The sequence below is a fragment of the Oncorhynchus masou genome, chromosome 21 (assembly GCF_036934945.1).
Source record: "Oncorhynchus masou masou isolate Uvic2021 chromosome 21, UVic_Omas_1.1, whole genome shotgun sequence".
NCBI classification, from domain to species: domain Eukaryota; kingdom Metazoa; phylum Chordata; class Actinopteri; order Salmoniformes; family Salmonidae; genus Oncorhynchus; species Oncorhynchus masou.
Genome location: NC_088232.1, coordinates 15,421,486 through 15,441,220, shown reverse-complemented (window position 1 = coordinate 15,441,220; position 19,735 = coordinate 15,421,486). Strand labels below are relative to the sequence as shown.

At 44.9% G+C, this 19,735-nt stretch overlaps 1 protein-coding gene across 1 annotated transcript in view; it reads left to right on the top strand.

Annotated features, from left to right (window-relative positions):
* The window catches only part of ism2a (isthmin 2a), a 71,392-nt gene that overhangs the window by 17,321 nt on the left and 34,336 nt on the right, over positions 1-19,735 (top strand). The window contains 3 exon segments of the mRNA XM_064927545.1: positions 6,546-6,779; positions 12,893-13,172; positions 13,175-13,237. Of these exon segments, the coding sequence (XP_064783617.1) occupies positions 6,546-6,779; positions 12,893-13,172; positions 13,175-13,237 (577 nt within the window).

Below are 19,735 nucleotides of genomic sequence, written 5' to 3'. Positions count from 1 at the left end.
TGACATTTTCAACCTCTCCCTGTCTGAGTCTGTAATACCAACATGTTTCAAGCAGACCACAATAGACCCTGTGCACAAGAACACTAAGATAACCTGCCTAAATGACTACAGACCGTAGCACTCACATCTGTAGCCATGAAGTGCTTTGAAAGGCTGCTCATGGCTCACATCAACACCATTTTCCCAGAAATCCTAGACCCACTCCAATTTGCGCACCGCCCAAACAGATCCACAGATGTTGCAATCTTTATTGCACTCCACACTGCCCTTCCCATCTAGACAAAAGGAACACCTATGTGAGAATGCTATTCATTGACTACAGCTCAGTGTTCAACATTGTAGTGCCCTCAACGCTCATCACTAAGCTAAGGACCCTGGGACTAAACATCTCCCTCTGCAACTGGATCCTGGACTTCCTGACGGGCCGCCTCCAGGTGGTAAGGGTAGGTAACAACACATCCGCCACATCCACCACACTGATCCTCAACATGGGGGCCCCTCAGGGGTGCGTGCTCAGCTCCTTCAGCCCCGGTTCACTGATGACTGCATGGAATGATAGTTAGACTCCAACACTATCATTATGTTTGCCGATTACACAACAGTGGTAGGCCTGATCACCGACAACGATGAGACAGCCTATAGGGATTAGGTCAGAGACCTGGCCGTGTGGTGCCAGGATAACAACCTCTCCCTCAACGTGATCAAAACAAAGGAGATGATTGTGGACTATTCCCCCTCAAGAGACTGAAAAGATTTGGCATGGGTCCTCAGATCCTCAAAAGGTTCTACGGCTGCACCATCGAGAGCATCCTGACTGGTTGCATCACTGCCTGGTATGGCAACTGCTCGGCCTCCGACCGCAAGGCACTTCAGAGGGTATTGCGTACGGCCCAGTACATCAATGGGGCCAAGCTTTCAGAGGAAGGCCCTAAATATTGTCAAAGACTCCTGCCACCCTAGTCATAGACTGTTCTATCTGCTACCGCACATCAAGCAGTACCGGAGCACCAAGTCTAGGTCCAAAAGGCTTCTTAACAGCTTCTACCCCCAAGCCATAAGACTCCTGAACATCTAATCAAATGTCTACCCAGACTATTTGCCTTGTCCCCCCTTTTATTCTGCTGCTACTCTCTGTTAATTATCTATGCATAGTCACTTCAACTCTACCTACATGTACATATTACCTCAATTACTAACCTGTGTCCCCGCACATTGACTCTGTACCGGGACCCCCTGTGTATAGCCTCACTACTGTTATTTTATTGTTGCCATTTCATTATTTGTTACTTTTATTTCTTATTTTTTCTTAACACTTATTTTACTGTGTTGTTGGTTAAGGCTTGTAAGTTAGCAAATAAGATTTGATTTGATTAACCCGGAGTCAATACATGTTAGGAACACATTTGGCAGCAATGACAGCTGTGCCTCTTCTTGGGTAAGTCTCTAAGAACTTTGCAAGCCTTTGCCATAGATTTTCAAGCAGTGACAGATGCAGCCACCATTACTCAGTGACGTGTTGGAACACAAGGCTTTGTATTGAGGCCACAAAGTGTATTCCTTTGCCATGCTTTTTTACAGTATTACTTTAGTGCCTTGTTGCATACAGGATGCATGTTTTGGTATATTTGTATTCTTCTTTTCACTCTCTCACTTAGGTCATTACAATGTTTGTCGATCCATCCTCAGTTCCCTCCATCACAGCCATTGAACTCCGTAGCTGTTTTAAAATCCCCTATATCCTCGGGGTGACATCTCTGAGCAGTTTCATTCCAGTCCTGTTTCATTCCAGTTCAGGACTGGAATGTATCATCAAACTATATCTTTGATGTGTCTGGGTGGTTTAATACGTCATCCACAGCATACTTATTAACTTGACCATGCTCAAATAGATATTCAATGTCTGATTTGTTATTGTTGCCCATCTATCAATCTCTGCCCTTTTTATGAGGCTTTCAAAAAGCTCCCAGGTCTTTGTAATTGAATCTGTGCTTGAAATTCAATGCTTGACTGAGGGACTTTACAGATGCTATATGTATTGAGGACAGAGGAAGGAGTAGTCATTCAAAAAAACCTATTATTTCACACAGAGTGCATGTAAATGATTATTTGATTTGTTAAGACACATTTCACTCCTGAACTTATTAAAGATTGCCTAATCAAAGGGGGTGAATACTTATGCAACAACTATATTTTAGTTATTTATTTTTAAAATGTACTATAATTGTTTTTAATTTGTAAAAATGCGTTGATTTTCATTTTGTGTAGATCAATTACACAAAAAACACAATATATTACAATCTATTTCAAAACCCCTTTGTAAATGTATCAAAATGTGAAGAAATCTAAGGGGGGTGAATACTTCTGATACCCACTGTATATCCATAAGAACAGTACAGTGTGATATCCTACCATGAAGAAAGACAGTGATGGGTTAGACAGACAGACAGACAGACAGAGAGAGATGGGTTAGACAGACGGACAAAGCACAGTCAGTGTAAAGTGACTCAGCTGGGTTTGATGTTGTTGACTCAAGAGGCCTCTCTCTCGGCCCAGACTCACGGACTACATACTAAAGTGAACCAGATGATGGAGATTTGTGTGTGTGTGCGTGCACACGTCCATGTGTGTGTGTATGTGTACATGTGTGAATGTGTTTGTGTGTATGTGTGTGTGATATTCTACCTGCTTGTACCATCCCAGGCTTCACTCCTAACCTCTATCCCTGTAGACGGTATTACTGCTAACGCCAACCAGCTGTGATGTAGACTGACAGACTGACTAAATCTCTTCTCTGTAAAGCAGATACCTACATACCTTGTGGAGTAAAACAGCTTTGACTTGAGTTGTATGTACTTTGATTGACTGATTGATGAAGAATAATACATACTGTATAAACATTTTAAACATGACAGCACAATGAAGTCAGATACTTATTTCCATTTGATTTATTTAACTCGGCAAGTCAGTGAAGAACACATTCTTAGCCCATTGTGGTTATTAAAGTGCGTGGTGCAGAAACATCCATACAGTTAAGTGTTTTGTTTTGCTTTGTCTCAGAGCCCTATACGAGGAATCAGGTTTGAGCATTTACAGAGGTAACTTTGGTCAACTTTGAATTCAACTCAGGATAACCGGTATCATGAAAGTGACTCACCTTTTAGCCAGTTTAATTTCTATGGGAATGAATCCTTCAGAACTTACCTGCTCCCAAGCAGGCTAACGCAAGGCTAACTCCATTTATCCTGAATTAACTGTCTGAGCTGGGAGTTGAGGAACAATGAAATCAGATTTCCTCCCTCATAAAGATTGCGTCATCTTTCCCCTTCATTTGAGGACGACTGCTTAAATATTTTATTAATCAAATGTTTTTTTGTGTGTTAAAAATAGTCATGTTAAAATACCTACCACATTACACATTTAGCAATGACAGAATGCATTTAAAACTTCACATAAAGTAAAACTTGTGTATACAATGACTTAATACAATTATTTTATCGAAAGAAATGGGGAAAAAAGGTGCTTGTGCATTGATAAGCACACCAAAGCACAACAAAGTAGACATTAATGATAAGTAATAACATGAAGAGAGCACTTGTAAAAGCTTATTTGACACAATAGCCTGCTGAAATGGCAAGATAACTTTTTTTCATTTTGGACATAAATGAAAATGGGGCAATGACTCGCCCATGGATTGATGTTTCAGCATTGTTTCAATAAAGAGTTCAGCGTTCGACTAGCCATGTGCAACATGCACCCACAGATACAAGTCTCCTAGAATTACTGCCAGGTGTGATATCAAATCAAACTTTATTTGTCACGTGTGCCGAATACAACAACTGTAGACCTTACCGTGAAATGCTTACTTACAAGCCCTTAACCAACATTGCAGTTCAAGAATATATTTACCAAATAAACTAAAGTAAAAATTATAAAAAGTAACACAATAAAATAACAATAACGTGGCTACATACAAGTCAGTGTGCGAGGGTACAGGCTAGTTGAGGTAATTTGTACATGTAGGTAGGGGTGACGTGATTATGCATAGATATTAAACAGCGAGTAGCAGCAGTGTACAAAACAAATGAGTGGGTCAATGTAAATAGTCTGGTGGACATTTGATTAGTTGTTCAGCAGTCTTGTGACTTGGGGGTAGAAGCTGCTAAGGAGCCTTTTGGTCCTAGACTTGGTGCTCCAGTACCGCTTGCCATGCGGATGCAGAGAAAACAGTCTATAACTTGGGTGACTGGAGTCTATAACAATTTTATGGGCTTTCCTCTGACACCGCCTATTATATAGGTCCTGGATGGCAGGAAGCTTGGCCCTAGTGTTGTACTGGGCCGTACGCACTACCCTCTGTAGCGCCTTATGGTCAGATGCCCAGAAGTTGCCATACCAGGCGGTGATGCAACCAGTCAGGATGCTCTCGATGGTGCAGCTGTATAACTTTTTGAGTATCTGGGGACCCATGCCAAATCGTTTCAGTCTCTTGAGGGGGAATAGTCACAACTGTCTTGGTGGGTTTGGACCATGATAGTTCGTTGGTGATGTGGACACCAAGGATCTTGACACTCTAGACCCGCTCCACTACAGCCCGTCAATGTTAATGGGGGCCTGTTTGGCCCACCTTTTTCTGTAGTCCACGATCAGCTCCTCACATCGAGGGAGAGGCCAGTTCTCTGAACTCCTCCCTATAGGCTGTCTCATCGTTATCGGTGATCAGGCCTACCACTTGTATCATCAGCAAACTTAATAATGGTGTTGGAGTCGTGTTTGGCCATGCAGTCGTGGGTGAACAGGGAGTACAGGATGGGACTAAGTACACACCCCTGAGGGGCCCCAGTGTTGAGGATCAACGTGTCAGACAAGTTATTGCCTACCCTTACCACCTGGGGGTGGCCCATCAGGAAGTCCAGGATCCAGTTGCAGAGGGAGGTATTTAGTCCCAGGGTCCTTAGCTTAACTTCTTGCGTCGAGTAATCCCGTATCCGGGAGCGTAATCATAGCCTCAAGCTCATTACCACAACGCAACGTTAACTATTCATAAAAATCGCAACAGAAATGAAAGAAATATATTCACTCACAAGCTTAGCCTTTTGTTAACAACACTGTCATCTCAGATTTTCAAAATATGCTTTTCAACCATCGCTACACAAGCATTTGTGTAAGAGTATTGATAGCTAGCATAGCATTAGCCTAGCATTCAACAGGCAACATTTTCACAAAAACAAGAAAAGCATTCAAATAAAATCATTTACCTTTGAAGAACTTCGGATGTTTTCAATGAGGAGACTCTCAGTTAGATAGCAAATGTTCAGTTTTTCCAAAAATATTATTTGTGTAGGAGAAATCGCTCCGTTTTGTTCATCACGTTTGGCTAAGAAAAAAAAACGAAAATTCAGTCATTACAACGCCAAACTTTTTTCCAAATTAACTCCATAATATCGACAGAAACATGGCAAACGTTGTTTAGAATCAATCTCAAGGTGTTTTTCACATATCTATTCAATGATAAATCATTCGTGGCAGTTGGCTTTCTCCTCTGAAGCAAATGGTAAAATGCACGCAGCTGGAGATTACGCTGGATAATTTCGACGGAGGACACCAAGCGGGCACCTGGTAAATGTAGTCTCTTATGGTCAATCTTCCAATGATATGCCTACAAATACGTCACAATGCTGCAGACACATTGGGGAAACGACAGAAAGTGTAGGCTCATTCCTGGCGCATTCACAGCCATATAAGGAGACATTGGAACACAGCGCCTTCAAAATCTGGGCCATTTCCTGTTTGAAGTTTCATCTTGGTTTCGCCTGTAGCATCAGTTCTGTGGCACTCACAGATAATATCTTTGCAGTTTTGGAAACGTCAGAGTGTTTTCTTTCCAAAGCTGTCAATTATATGCATAGTCGAGCATCTTTTCGTGACAAAATATCTTGTTTAATACGGGAACAATTTTTTATCCCAAAATTAAAAGAGCGCCCCCTATATCGAAGAAGTTAATGATGAGCTTCGTGGGCACTATGGTGTTGAACACTGAGCTGTAGTCAATGAACAGCATTCTCACATAGGTGTTCCTTTTGTCTAGGTGGGAAAGGGCAGTGTGGAGTGCGATTGAGATTGCGTCATCTGTGCATCTGTTGGGGCGGTATGTGAATTGGAGTGGGTCTAGGGTATCCGGGAGGATGCTGTTGATGTGAGCCATGACCATCGTAGTATGGATGAAGCCTGAGCTTGAATGTGAAGCTAACTGAAACTGGCTGTCTTTAGAAAAGCCTGAGTAGATCTAGCTTACTTCATAGTATACACCTCCGATTAGGTCATGATGATGTGAAATTGAATTAGCTCATTTGTTGTTATCTTCATTCAGTCAGTCTTCAGCATGTTCATTCAGTCTTATCTAACTACGTGTGGAATGTTCTGTAATGCCACAGAAATGCCATCTTGTATCAACATTTATAAGATTATTGTCTCTGAACATTTCACAACATTTTGATGCATGAAAAAATGAAATAATTGATCTCTTTTTTCTTTTGGTGATATCTCAGGCTAGCCCGGGTGGCGATGTGGGTGAGACTCTGGAGGACCTCCAGCAGCAGAACCAGCTCCAGAGCCTGGCATCATCCAACCCATCCTCTCAGAGACCCCGACGCCGTGGCTGGTCCCAGGGGGTTCTGCCCAAACCAGAACCAGAGGAGGACCCAGAACCCTTCATCCTGGACCTCAGGAACTTCCCTGAGCTGGCCAACGCAGACTTGGGATCTCACAACCCTAATATACAGGTAGGTTTTCACAACCCTAATGAATAGGCAGGTTTACACAACCCTAAAGTACAGGTAGGAGAGGACACATAATGAAATATTACTCTATGTATTATATAGTACACTTCATGACCAAATGTATGTGGACACCTGCCCATCAAACATCTATTTTTAAAATCATGGACATTAATATGAAGATGGTACTTTGCTACTATAATGGCCTCCACTCTTCTGGGATGGCCTTCCACTAAATGTTGGAACATTGCTGCGGGGACTTGCTTCCATTCAGCCACAAGAGCATTAGAGAGGTTTCTTTTTTTTTTACCTTAATTTTACTAGGCAAGTCAGTTAAGAACAAATTCTTATTTTCAATGACGGCCTAGGAACAGTGGGTTAACTGCCTGTTCAGGGGCAGAACGACAGATTTTGTACCTTGTCAGCTCGGGGATTTGAACTTGCAGCTTTTTGGTTACTAGTCCAATGATGTTGGGTGATTAGGCTTGACTCACATTCGGCGTTCCAATTCATCCCAAAGGTGTTTGATGGGGTTGAGTTCAGGGCTCTGATCAGGCCAGTCAAGTTCTTCCACACAGATATCGACAAATCATTTCAGTATGGACCTTGCTTTGTGCACAGGGGCATTGTCATGCTGAAAGCGGAAAGGGCCTTCCCCAAACTGTTGCCAAAAAGTTGGAGGCATAGAATCGTCTAGAATGTCATTGCATGCTGTGGCGTTAAGATTTCCCTTCACAGGAACTAAGGGGCCTAGCCTAAACCATGAAATACATCCCTAGACAATTATTCCTCCTCCACCAAACTGCTCCGGAGTCCAATGGCGGAAAGCTTTATAACACTCCAGCCAACGCTTCGCATTGCGCATGGTGATCTTAGGCTTGTGTGCGGCTGCTCGGCCATGGAAACCCTTTTCATGAAGCTCCCAACAAACAGTTATTGTGCTGATGTTGCTTTCAGAGGCAGTTTGGAACTCGGTAGTGAGTGTTGCAACTAAGGACAGATGATTTTTCTACGCGCTACGTGCTTCAGCCCTCGGCGGTCCTGTTCTGTGAGCTTGTGTGGCCCACCACATCGTGGCTGAGCCGTTGGTTCACCTAGACGATTCCATATCACAATAGCAGCACTTACAGTTGACCGGGGCAGCTCTAACAGGGCAGAATTTTTACGAACTGACTTGTTGGAAAGGTGGCATCCTATGACAGTGCCACATTGAGTCACTGAGCTCTTCATTAAGGCCATTCTACTGCCAATGTCTATGGAGATTGCATGACTGTGTGCTCAATTTTATACACTCAATTCGTCAACAGTGGGTGTGGCTGAATAGCTGAATCCACTACGTTTAAGGGGTGTCCACATACTTTTGTATATAGAGTGTATCTCTGGAGCTCTTCTGTTTAGTACATCAGAATATATCACACATGTTATGGTTGTATGGGCTTAGTAGAGTTTCCAGTATTGCTTACATCCATCCAACGTTCCTTTCAGATCTACCAGTAGTGTTATCGGATCTACTGTTAGTGTAGAGTGAAGAATTTAATAAAAGGAATCTATTGAAGAGCATTGGGATGAAGTCTGTATCTTTATATTCATGATCAATTGGAAGGAAGCTTATTGTAATAATGTTTCTATCTAACCGTTGTCTCAATGACCCCAATGCTTTATAGTACCCTATCGCTCTGGCGTAGGGAAGGACAACTGTCACAGCAAAGATTTCAGGATGTTTTTAATGATACTATGTACAGGATTACCGTAAGCCTAACACACACACACACACACACACACACACACACACACACACACACACGCACAGCGCTGCATATATGCATCATTATTGTTGACAGCCAATTTATTCAGCGACAAACTTTTGCACCTGGTTTTGCAATCCAGTTTCTCTGTATAATGTGTGAGCCATGCCAAAGCCTGGTTGACAGCTAATTCTCACGGGGCTGGGTGTTAGAGTAATTTAGAAGCATAATGACTTAAGGTTAACAGAAAACGACTGAGGTACCAGATTGCTGGATTGAGTGCTTTCAGTAAATATTAGCTGATGGGTAACAATGGATGGTTGGAAAAGTGTTGATAGTATCAAACTGTGCCTGCCCTGGAGGCAACGAGCAGAACATAGCTCATCAAATTATTGTATCCAAGGGATGGTACACTCTTAGAAAAAAAGGGTTCCCAAAGGGTTCTTTGGCAGTCCCCATAGGAGAACCCTTTTTGGTTCCAGGTAGAATTTTCGGGGGTTTCCAGTTATAACTCTTTTGGGTTCAATGTAGAACCCTCTCTGGAAAGGGTTATACATGTAACTCAAAAGGGTTCTTCAGAGGATTCTCCTATGGGGACAGCCGAAGAACCCTTTTAGGTTCGAGATAGCACCTTTTTTTCTAAGAGTGTACCATGTTTTGATCCGGCATGAAAAACACTTAATAACTCATGTTCTTCGTAACCGAGTAAGTTAAGAAGGAAACATTTACTGAGCGGGGCAAGGAAGTTAATTTCTTTAAAGTGGGCTGAATCCTGACTAGACACCCATGCACAGAACTCAGACTTCTGTGTACATCATGCATTGATGTCTATGAGGATTGGCACAAAATTCAAGTTCCCTAGTTAGGCCTGGGTAAAAGTCAGTATTTAATAGGTTTAGAGACTGTATTCCTCTAGTGGTGTTTCATATCTGATCGCTGCTACTGTTCCAAACACACTGTGAACCACTGGCCAACAGTAGAGTTTACAAGACTCTCTGTTTTCCTTGCATTTCATTTAGTTGATCATTTATCCCTTGAATTTCTTTCTTGCTATTATTGTAAGAGGCTGCAGGGACTCCAGAATAAGAAGGGAGGTGGGGCGTTTGCTCTAAAGCTTATTGTATCACCCCAACACATACGTGAATGCACACAAACTCATGTACACACACACGCACACACACACACACACACACACACGCACGCACGCACACACGCACACACGCACACACATACACTGACTCCCCCTCCCATCTTTCTTCACAGCTGTTTTGAGTCGGAGCGGCCTCTTAAATTTCTCCATGCAAGACCTTTACAGTGGGGTGCTTCAAGTCTGCCATGATGCTCAAACATCTGCATGGGGTTTAGGGAGAGAGCAGAGAAAACAGCCAAATCTAAGGGGTGAGAGGTCACCGCATTATTTTATTATTTTAACAAGCACTTTTTAACGTGCTCTCCAAGCGCAGCAGATCTTGATTATCTCAAAAGTGCTTTTTTATACAGAAGTATGAAGAAAAAAACGTTCATTTTATTTTTAGTGTTATTGCAGAGAGTTTATGTGTGCAAGTGGATTTGAAAGGAAATTAAGTTAGACTTTGGGGAAAAACTGACACAAGAGAAGCCCAGGTATCCAGAAATTGAAAGAGCCTCGTTATTATAACAAGGAAAATGTGTTCTTGATCCAAGTGGGATTGGGCCATCCTTTAGTCTATAGGAACCAGACAAAGCTATTTGGTTTTATAAGTCTTTCTTTGGGAGCCAGCCGCTAATATCCTTGGTTGCTTTAGTGGGCTTTTTACCTTGTTATCACGTCGACTGGAATTCATTGGTTTTGACTGTGGAGGGTCATAGCGTGACGAACTGAGTGAACCGTACCAAACTGTACTGGCACACTATGGGGAATAGAATACAACAATAGAGTAGATTTGAATAGAACCAAATGCGTCCGATATATAAATAATGGTGTTTAAAATATTTTTGTCTTCCAATACACATGCGCACAAACACTCGTCCCTCTTGCTATCATCGTTGACAAATTACCAACAATCTGCATAGTACAATCTCCTGATTGACAATACACAGGACATATTTTACTGGAGTGGCTTAGTTCCCTATGGTTTGTCTGGGGCATTAATACTGGAAGTGCCTGTCCTTCAGATCCATGGTTATGTATGAGTCACAGCCTATAATGGGTCATAGTTAGGCCTAATACACTTCCTCCACTTACCGCTCAGACAGGGGGAAGGAAATGGAGCTCAGCTTCAATGTGCAGAGGTCTTATACAGTACAGTACACTACAGTCCAACTTCACCCCGCTGACAACTAGCAAGAGCCGTACAGTGAGCTGGCTATGTCCTCTCTTTGCCCCTTGGAATCATGCAGGCTTGTAATGACGCCACAGTGTGTCATGTCCTACTACTTTGCTTATTGGTTTTTAAATCAAGCATTGTCATATTTTGATATATGAATCTTCCTTGACTTGTTGGTCTACTGACAATGATTGTCAGCAGAGAGCGAGGTAGAGACAGAGAGACACAGAGAGAGAATGAGATGATGTTAAGGGTCTGACAGGCATAAGACTAGTAGCCATGACTCACCATCCTAATCTGTGTCTTTAGCCAGTGGGTTGTCTTTATAAACAGTTGTAGCAGCCATCAGATGGTAACTACAAGCAGAAGCATAAACAACCATGCCTTTGTCTGGACCTGCAGGCTCGTGGCAGTCTATCAGTCTATCCCCTATCCCTCTATCTTGCTCCCTCCATCTCTAGCTATCCCTCCCTCTCCACCACCACACACCCTTATCCCACACCTCGCTTCTCTATCCTGCTTTCTCCACATACACCTCCCTTTACAACCCCACTCTAAGTATCTCTCCCGTCATCCCTTTTCACTCTTCCACTCTGTTCTCTACCTCCCTTCATCACATACTACCCCAACCACCTTCCTTACCTTCATCACACATGCCTGGACACACTGTCTACAAACCCTCAGTACCCTGGTTGGTTCATCCCAAGAATCTAGTGGGTTCAGATAGGACATCAGACTGGCACCAAGACAACAGGGCTGGGACAGAACAGACCATGTTGTTTGACGGGGGTGGAATGGGGTTGTTTATTTTTCTTTCCAATGTTGCACATCTGGAGCTGAGCCTGTAAATGTTAGGTTGTTTACAGTAGAAGCAGTAATGTTAGTATATAGAATGGTAATGGACAGTGGTTGAGCAAGGAGTTTTCCCTGAACACGTAGCCTGACTATGGAAACATTTACATTTCAGCAGACGCTCTTATCCAGAGCGACTTACAGTAGTGAGGGGATACATTTCATACTGGTCTTCTGCGGGAATCAAACCCACGACCCTGGTGTTGCAAGCGCCATGCTCTTCCAACTGAGCTACAGGGAAGTACCTCTGGTCTCTAGTTGTTATTGCTGGTATAACTAGGACCCAGAGTTTTTCCCGGTGAGGTCATGTCAGGAAAAACACCTGGTCATAGTCATATTTTCACCAGGAAGTACATATCACATACAGTACTGGAAAGGTTTTTCCCCTATCCCCATAGTTTCTTTAACCTCTGTTGCATTCCCTTCCTACCGTTACTAGCCTGCCTTCAATTGCTGTGACAACAGTTACAGAAGCAGTTTTGTGGCCAGTGTATGTGTTATCAGTATTACTCTACAGTCATGGCTGTTTTACTATCATCTGGGAAAGTACTGTGTGTTCAATAATTGCTAGCCATCAATCGCACCAGAGTCTGTGACACCCTGGCTGCGACCCAAATGGCACACTACTCCCTATATAGTGCATTACTATCAGTCCTGGTCAAAAGTAGTGCACTATATAGGGAATAATGTGCCATTTTAGGATGCAGCCTGTAAGACTCCATAAGATTACACAAGCAATTGTGTTGAATGTTACTCTTGGCAACAGCTTCGGTCCAGAGGCAATTTACTCTATGATTTTGTTGCAATTTGCTGAGGATAATTGTGAAGTGTGAAATCACACCCTCAATTCCCAGTTGTAAAAAGGTTAACTTTTATAAAGGTTTCACATTATTCAGTTGTGATTACACAGAATGCAATATTCTATACATGAAAGGAGGACTGGAGACCTGGGAAAGATTTTGCTACTCGTATTATCACTTCAATTAGTATTTAATTAGTACACACGTTGAGAAGGGTGCAGAAACCATGTGTGTTTGGCATTGGCATGTTGTTCAAGGCAATGAAAAAAGTATTTAATTTGAAACCTAAAATATCTCTTTCATAGTGTATTTGCTCTCTTTCTCTCTCTCTCTCTCTCTCTCTCTCTCTCTCTCTCTCTCTCTCTGTATGTCACTCTCTGTCTCTCGTTCTCTCTCGCCTCCCCCCTCTCCTCCAGGTGACCATCGAGGTGGTGGAGGACCCACAGACAGAGATGGAGATGGACCTGGCCAAGGAGGGGGGGGAGGGGGGCCGCAACGACTGGTCCCTTTCATCGGAGGAGTGGCTGGGCCACAAGAAGCTGTTCTGGCCTCTGTTCTGGGAGTACCCAGACCAGGCTGAGAGTGGGCCTGGCAGCAGGGCCAGCCTAGAGGAACAGGAGCAGCCCACAGAGGACTATAACTACAACCCTGAGGAGCAGGAACCTGTGCTTAGTGGGACCGGGGGGACAGGCGTGGGGGTGGGGGCGGCTGGGGCAGCCGCTGGAGCATCAACAAGGGATGGGACTCCAAGGAGAACTACGGTATGTTTTTTATGGTTAAATGTTTTTGTTCTTGTAATTATCACAAAATGATAGATAAAGAAGGAACAATTCAGCAGAATCAAGTTACAATGGGTGTTTCTCAATATGCATACTACCGTGCTCCACGCTCTCATGCATTCTATGAGGATGTTCCCTTGAGTATGTTCTTGTGAGGACGAGAGTGTGGAAAACGCATAAAACATTACATTTGACAAGCACTCGAACTCCCCGGACCCATATGGGCTTGCATCTGCACACACTACAGTGGGTATTGTAGGCAGGTAAACATGCCAAAATGAACATAGAATCTATTTATTAACGTATCAAGATGAAAAACATATGAGATGTGAATGGGCAACATGTCATTCTGAAGCCAGAGTTTATTTTCTCTCACTTCAGCTCAAACAATGGCCATTGATTTCAATAAATGTTGCATCATTTTTTACATGGTTGCATCATAATTCTGTGCATACTTTCTATTGCGGCTTGCATCGATGTATGCTTCAAAATGTATACAAACAGAGTATGCATCCGAGAAGTGCCCTCCGAGCTCCATTTGACATTGATTTACCCCTCCGTGTTCCAATTTGCAAAGCATCCAATGTGTACCATTGTGTAGCACCACCTGCCTGGACGATGCACTGCAAATAACATCCTCTTAAAAAGACAACTTTTTAAAACGCCCCACAGGAAGCAGAAGTTTTGGCCCTACAGTTTCTTCGACAATGATTAGATAAGGTTTCTAAGAGAATGTATGGCTTGTGTATTGTTACTGTACCTTTCTATTGTAGAAGAGGGTTCCTCCTGTTTGTTTGGTGTCCCTGATCTGATCACAGATCTGAGAGAGGGCTGGTGTTTGTGTATGGTTCGGGGTCAGTGGTCAGGGCATGTATGTGGCAAGCTGTCTGAGATGTTTTTGTCCTGACAGTTTCCTCCACGAGGCACAGAGACAGCAATACTACGGGCCTCCGTCCCCCACCGTCTCCGTCCCCCACTGTCTCTCCTTTTCTCCCCCCGCCTTACCCTCTGTTCCTCCGACATGATTTATGATTCAAGGCTGTTCGCTCAAGGTCCGCTACATAAACATGTCAACTCCCTCCCTCCCTCCCTCCCTCCCTCCCTCCCTGAGGCTCTCTTCCAAACCCTCCCTCCCTCCCTCCCTCCCTGAGGCTCTCTTCCAAACTCTCTCTCCCTCACCTCTATGATGCCTATCAGTTGTAAACAGCCAGCCAGGAAGAGGGAGGAACAGGACTTGGCCTGTTTCGGTGTGCTGTGTTCACCTTGGATAAAGAAATGTTCATGGCATGAAAGATGATTGCATTGTTGGATGTTTAGGCCTACTGTCTACTGGGGAGACAATTAGAGGTGTTTGTTGACATCCTAGAGATTCAGCTTTACGTTCCAAGAACTTAAAGATTTAGAGATAACTTACTGTAAACTTGATATTGTATACTGTAAGGCCTGTAGGTTAGCCTCTTTAGAAATGCTGCTTTTGATGGTCATTATGTCCCATTATAAGACATCCAAGAAGGTTGATCTTTATAGTGAAAACTGCCCAAGACATGCTCTTACAGACTTGATGTCTGTTACTCTATAGTCTTTCCTTATCCTCTCCATTCCCTTCCAGGGATAACTGTATCTAACTATTTTAATATGTGGCTCATACTGAAATATAATGGCCAAAATAGAATGATTACAGTAGTGAAGTCACAGGGCTGCATTCAATGAAGAAGGTAGGAACATTTTCGGGAAGACCTTAATTTGCCTCCGGTAGTTATAATCTGTCTGAACCTTGAACTCTCCTTGTCAACCCTCAAGCTCATTCATTAAGCCCTCAATTCTTCAGTTCTTGGCTCTGGCTCTGTGTTCCGGGTTTTTGGTTGGTTGTTTTAGTGTTCTCTCTCGCTCTCTGACAGTAGCAGTTAGCCACCAGACTAGCTAACAGCTCTCTAATGCTGTTAACCTGATCAGTAGGCAGTCACCTCTAAGTGAGACCAGTCAGCCCACAGTGCTACGGCTCTGCTTTGTCTGTAGCGCTCTGCCAAAAGAGCTCGATAGATTATTACTATTAATATTCGCATGGGGGGGGGGGGTGGAGACATGTTGTCTAGTTGGGGGAATGGGATGGGGGGGTGGGGGTGGAGGCCCACATCTTTTTGGTTTTCTATTATTTATTATTCAACTCTATGTATTTCTTAATGTTATTTTGAGTGGTAGCCTACGGGTACAGGTTTTATAAACTTCTAATTTTAAATGGATAGTAATGTACCCTAAGAAGAAAACGATAAAACAAAAAAATATCAAACCAAAAAATATTTAAAGACATGATTAAAGATATGGTAGAGTACAGGCCAGATAATAACAAGGGGAAAGATAAAGCTAGTGGGCTGGAGAGATCAAATTGAAAGGGGGAGAAAGAAATAGATGGAGAGCATGAGGGCAGGCTCAGGGAGCAACTGAGAGAGCAAGCGCTCGACCGTCAGTCCATTGTGTGTGTCCTTTGAAGTGTGTGTCCTTTGAAGTTGACACTGGTTCTTGGGATAGAGCAGTCATTTTAACCTCTGCTGGGCTGAGTCTCAGGGTAATGGTGGCATGGTGTCTCCTCACAACCCCCTGGCCAAACAACTAATATTTATTTGTGATCATTTAGACTGAAGAGAGGGGGGAGCACAGGCATTTAGGGGGGTGGAGGAGAGGGGGCAGGAGTTGTCAAATCAAATCCAATTTTATTGTTCACATACACATATTTAGCAGATGTTATTGCTGGTGTAGTGAAATTCTTGTGTTCCGAGCTCCAACAGTGTAGTACACATTCATTCAACAATACACATTCATCTAAAAGTAAAAAAGACTGTTTTTTCTTTAACGAGTTGGGCGAGAGGGATTTACTCCAGACACCCGACAAGGCCCTCATCCCCGTCTTTCACAGGAGAAAGAGACAGAGATTTCGAGGATGAAGGTCAGGGTGCCTTGTAAGGATCTGGTGGTGAGTGGGTAATTTGCCTTTACCATCGGTCCTATTAGCCAACGTACAATTATTGGATAATAAAATAGACTAACAACAAGCACGTATATCCTAACAACGGGACATTAAAAACTGTAATATCTTATGTTTCACTAAGTCGTGGTTGAACAGCGACATGAATAACATACAGCTGGCGGGTTATACACTGTATCGGCAGGATAGAACAGCAGCCTCTGGTAAGACAAGGGGTGACGGTCTATGTATATTTGTAAACAACAGCTGGTGAACGATATCTAAGGAAGTCTAGAGGTTTTTAGAGTATGGAAAATGCTTATCCAGAGGCGGCACTCCTAGTGGCCTGGGACTTTAATGCAGGGATATTTACCAGCACGTTAACACACATAATACACATATAAACATATAATATGACCATAATTCTATCCTCCTGATTCTTGCTTACAAGCAAAAACTAAAGTAGGAAGTACCGGTGACTCGGTCAATAAAAAGTGGTCAGAATTTAAGCTACAGGACTGTTTTGCTAGCACAGAGGGCCTTGTAGGGATTCCTCCAATGGCATTGAGTACACCACCGATGGTATTGAGTACATCAGTCGCTGGCTTCATCAATAAGTGCATCGATGACGTCGTCCCCACAGTGACTGTACGTACATACCCCAACCAGAAGGATTACAGGCAACATCCCCACTGAGCTAAAGGGTAGAGCTGCTGCTTTCAAGGAGCGGGACTCTAACCCGGAAGCTTATAAGAAATCCCGCTATTCCCTCCAACGAAACATCAAACAGGCAACGCATCAATACAGGACCAAGATCAAATCGTACTACACCAGCTCCAACACTCATCGGATGTGGCAGGGCTTGCAAACTAGTGGGCCTTGTAGCCTACCAGAGCTAAATTACTTCTATGCCTACTTTGATGCAAGTAACACTGAAACATGCTCGAGAAAATCAGCTGTTCCGGACGACTGTGTGATCACACTCTCCATAGCCAATGTGAGTAAAACCTTTAAATAGGTCAACATTCACAAGGCTGCAGGGCCAGATGGATTACCAGGACGTTTACCAGGGGCTGTAGTGGAGCAGGTTGAGAGGTTCAAGTTCCTTGGTGTCCACATCACCAACAAACTATCATCGTCCAAACACACCAAGACAGTCGAGAGGAGTGCACGACAAAGCCTATTTCCCCTCAGGAGACTGAAAATATTTGGCATGGGTCCTCAGATGTTCAAAAGGTTCAACAGCTGCACCATCGAGAGCATCCTGACTGGTTGCATTACCGCCTGGTATGTCAACTGCTCGGCCTCCCACTGCAAGGCACTACAGAGGGTGGTGCTGTAACGGTTTTCTATTTGTGAAGGAGAGTCGGACCAAAATGCGGCGTGGCTATTGAGATTCATGTTTAATTAAAAAAACACACTAAACTCAAAACACTACAAAACAATAAACGTAACGTGAAAACCGAAACAGCCTATACTGGTGCAAACTAACACACGACAGAAATAAGGACAATCACCCACGAAACGCGGGACGTGGACCCCACTCTAACAAAGTCTTAGTCCATCTTCCTCACGTCCTTAGATAGGCGACCCTCGCCGCCGACCTTGTCCTAGTAGTCCTCAACCAGCACCCCACTGGACTGAGGGGCAGCTCGGGACTGAGGGGCAGCTCGGGACTGAGGGGTAGCTCGGGACTGAGGGGTAGCTCGGGACTGAGAGGTAGCTCAGCACTGAGAGGAAGCTCAGCACTGAGAGGAAGCTCAGGCAGGTAGTTGGCTCTGGCAGATCCTGGCTGGCTGGCGGTTCTGGCAGATCCTGGCTGACTGGCGGATCTGGAAGAGTCTGGCTGACTGGCGGATCTGGAAGAGTCTGGCTGACTGGCGGATCTGGAAGAGTCTGGCTGACTGGAGGATCTGGAAGAGTCTGGCTGACTGGAGGATCCTGGCTGACTGGCGGATCTGGAAGAGTCTGGCTAACTGGCGGATCCTGGCTGGCTGGCGGATCAGGAAGATCCTGGCTGACTGGCGGATCTGGAAGATCCTGGCTGACTGGAGGATCTGGAAGAGTCTGGCTGACTGGCAGATCTGGAAGAGTCTGGCTGACTGGCGGATCCTGGCAGACTGACGGCTCTGGCTGCTCCATGCTGACTGACTGCTCTGGCTGCTCCATGCTGACTGACGGCTCTGGCTGCTCCATGCTGACTGACGGCTCTGGCTGCTCCATGCTGACTGACGGCTCTGGCTGCTCCAAACTCTGGCGGCTTCTTGCAGACTGGCAGCTCTGGCTGCTCCATGCAGACTGGCAGCTCTGGCAGCTCCTTGCAGACTGGCAGCTCCTTGCAGACTGGCAGCTCCTTGCAGACTGGCAGCTCCTTGCAGACTGACAGCTCCTTGCAGACTGGCAGCTCTGGCCAGGCGGGAGACTCCGGCAGCACTGTAGAGGAGGAAGGCTCTGGCAGCGCTAAACAGGTGGGAGACTCCGGCAGTGCAGGAGAGTAGGAAGGCTCTGGCAGCGCTGTAGAGGCGAGGCGCACTGTAGGCCTGATGCGTGGTGCTGGCACTGGTGGTACCTGGCCGAGGACACGCACAGGAAGCCTGGTGCGGGGAGCTGCCACTGGAGGGCTGGTGCGTGGAGGTGGTACAGGGTAGACCGGACCGTGCAGGTGCACTGGAGCTCTTGAGCACCGAGCCTGCCCAACCTTACCTGGTTGAATACTCCCGGTCGCTCTGCCAGTGCGGCGCGGTGGAATAGCCCACACTGGGCTATGCAGGCAAACCGGGGACACCGTGCGCAAGGCTGGTGCCATGTAAGCCGGCCCAAGGAGACGCACTGGGGACCAGATGCGTAGAGCTGGCTTCATGGCATTTGGCTCGAAGCTCACTCTAGCCCGGCCGATACGCGGAGCTGGAATGTACCGCACCGGGCTATGCACCCGCACTGGGGACACCGTGCGCACCACAGCATAACACGGTGCCTGCCCGGTCTCTCTAGCCCCCGGTAAGCACAGGAAGTTGGCGTAGGTCTCCTACCTAGCGTCGCCATACTCCCTGTGAACCCCCCCAAGAAATTTTTGGGACTGACTCTCGGGCTTCCATCCGCGTCGCCGTGCTGCCTCCTCATACCAGCGCCTCTCCGCTTTCGCTGCCTCCAGTTCTTCCTTGGGGCGGCGATATTCTCCAGGCTGTGCCCAGGGTCCTTCTCCGTCTAGGATTTCCTCCCAAGTCCAGAAATCCTTATTTCTCTGCTCCTGCCCGTTACCACGCCGCTTGGTCCTGTTGTGGTGGGTGATTCTGTAACGGTTTTCTATTTGTGAAGGAGAGTCGGACCAAAATGCGGCGTGGCTATTGAGATTCATGTTTAATGAAAAAAACACACTAAACACAAAACACTACAAAACAATAAACTTAACGTGAAAACCGAAACAGCCTATACTGGTGCAAACTAACACACAACAGAAATAAGGACATAAGGACAATCACCCACGAAACACTCAAAGAATATGGCTGCCTAAATATGGTTCC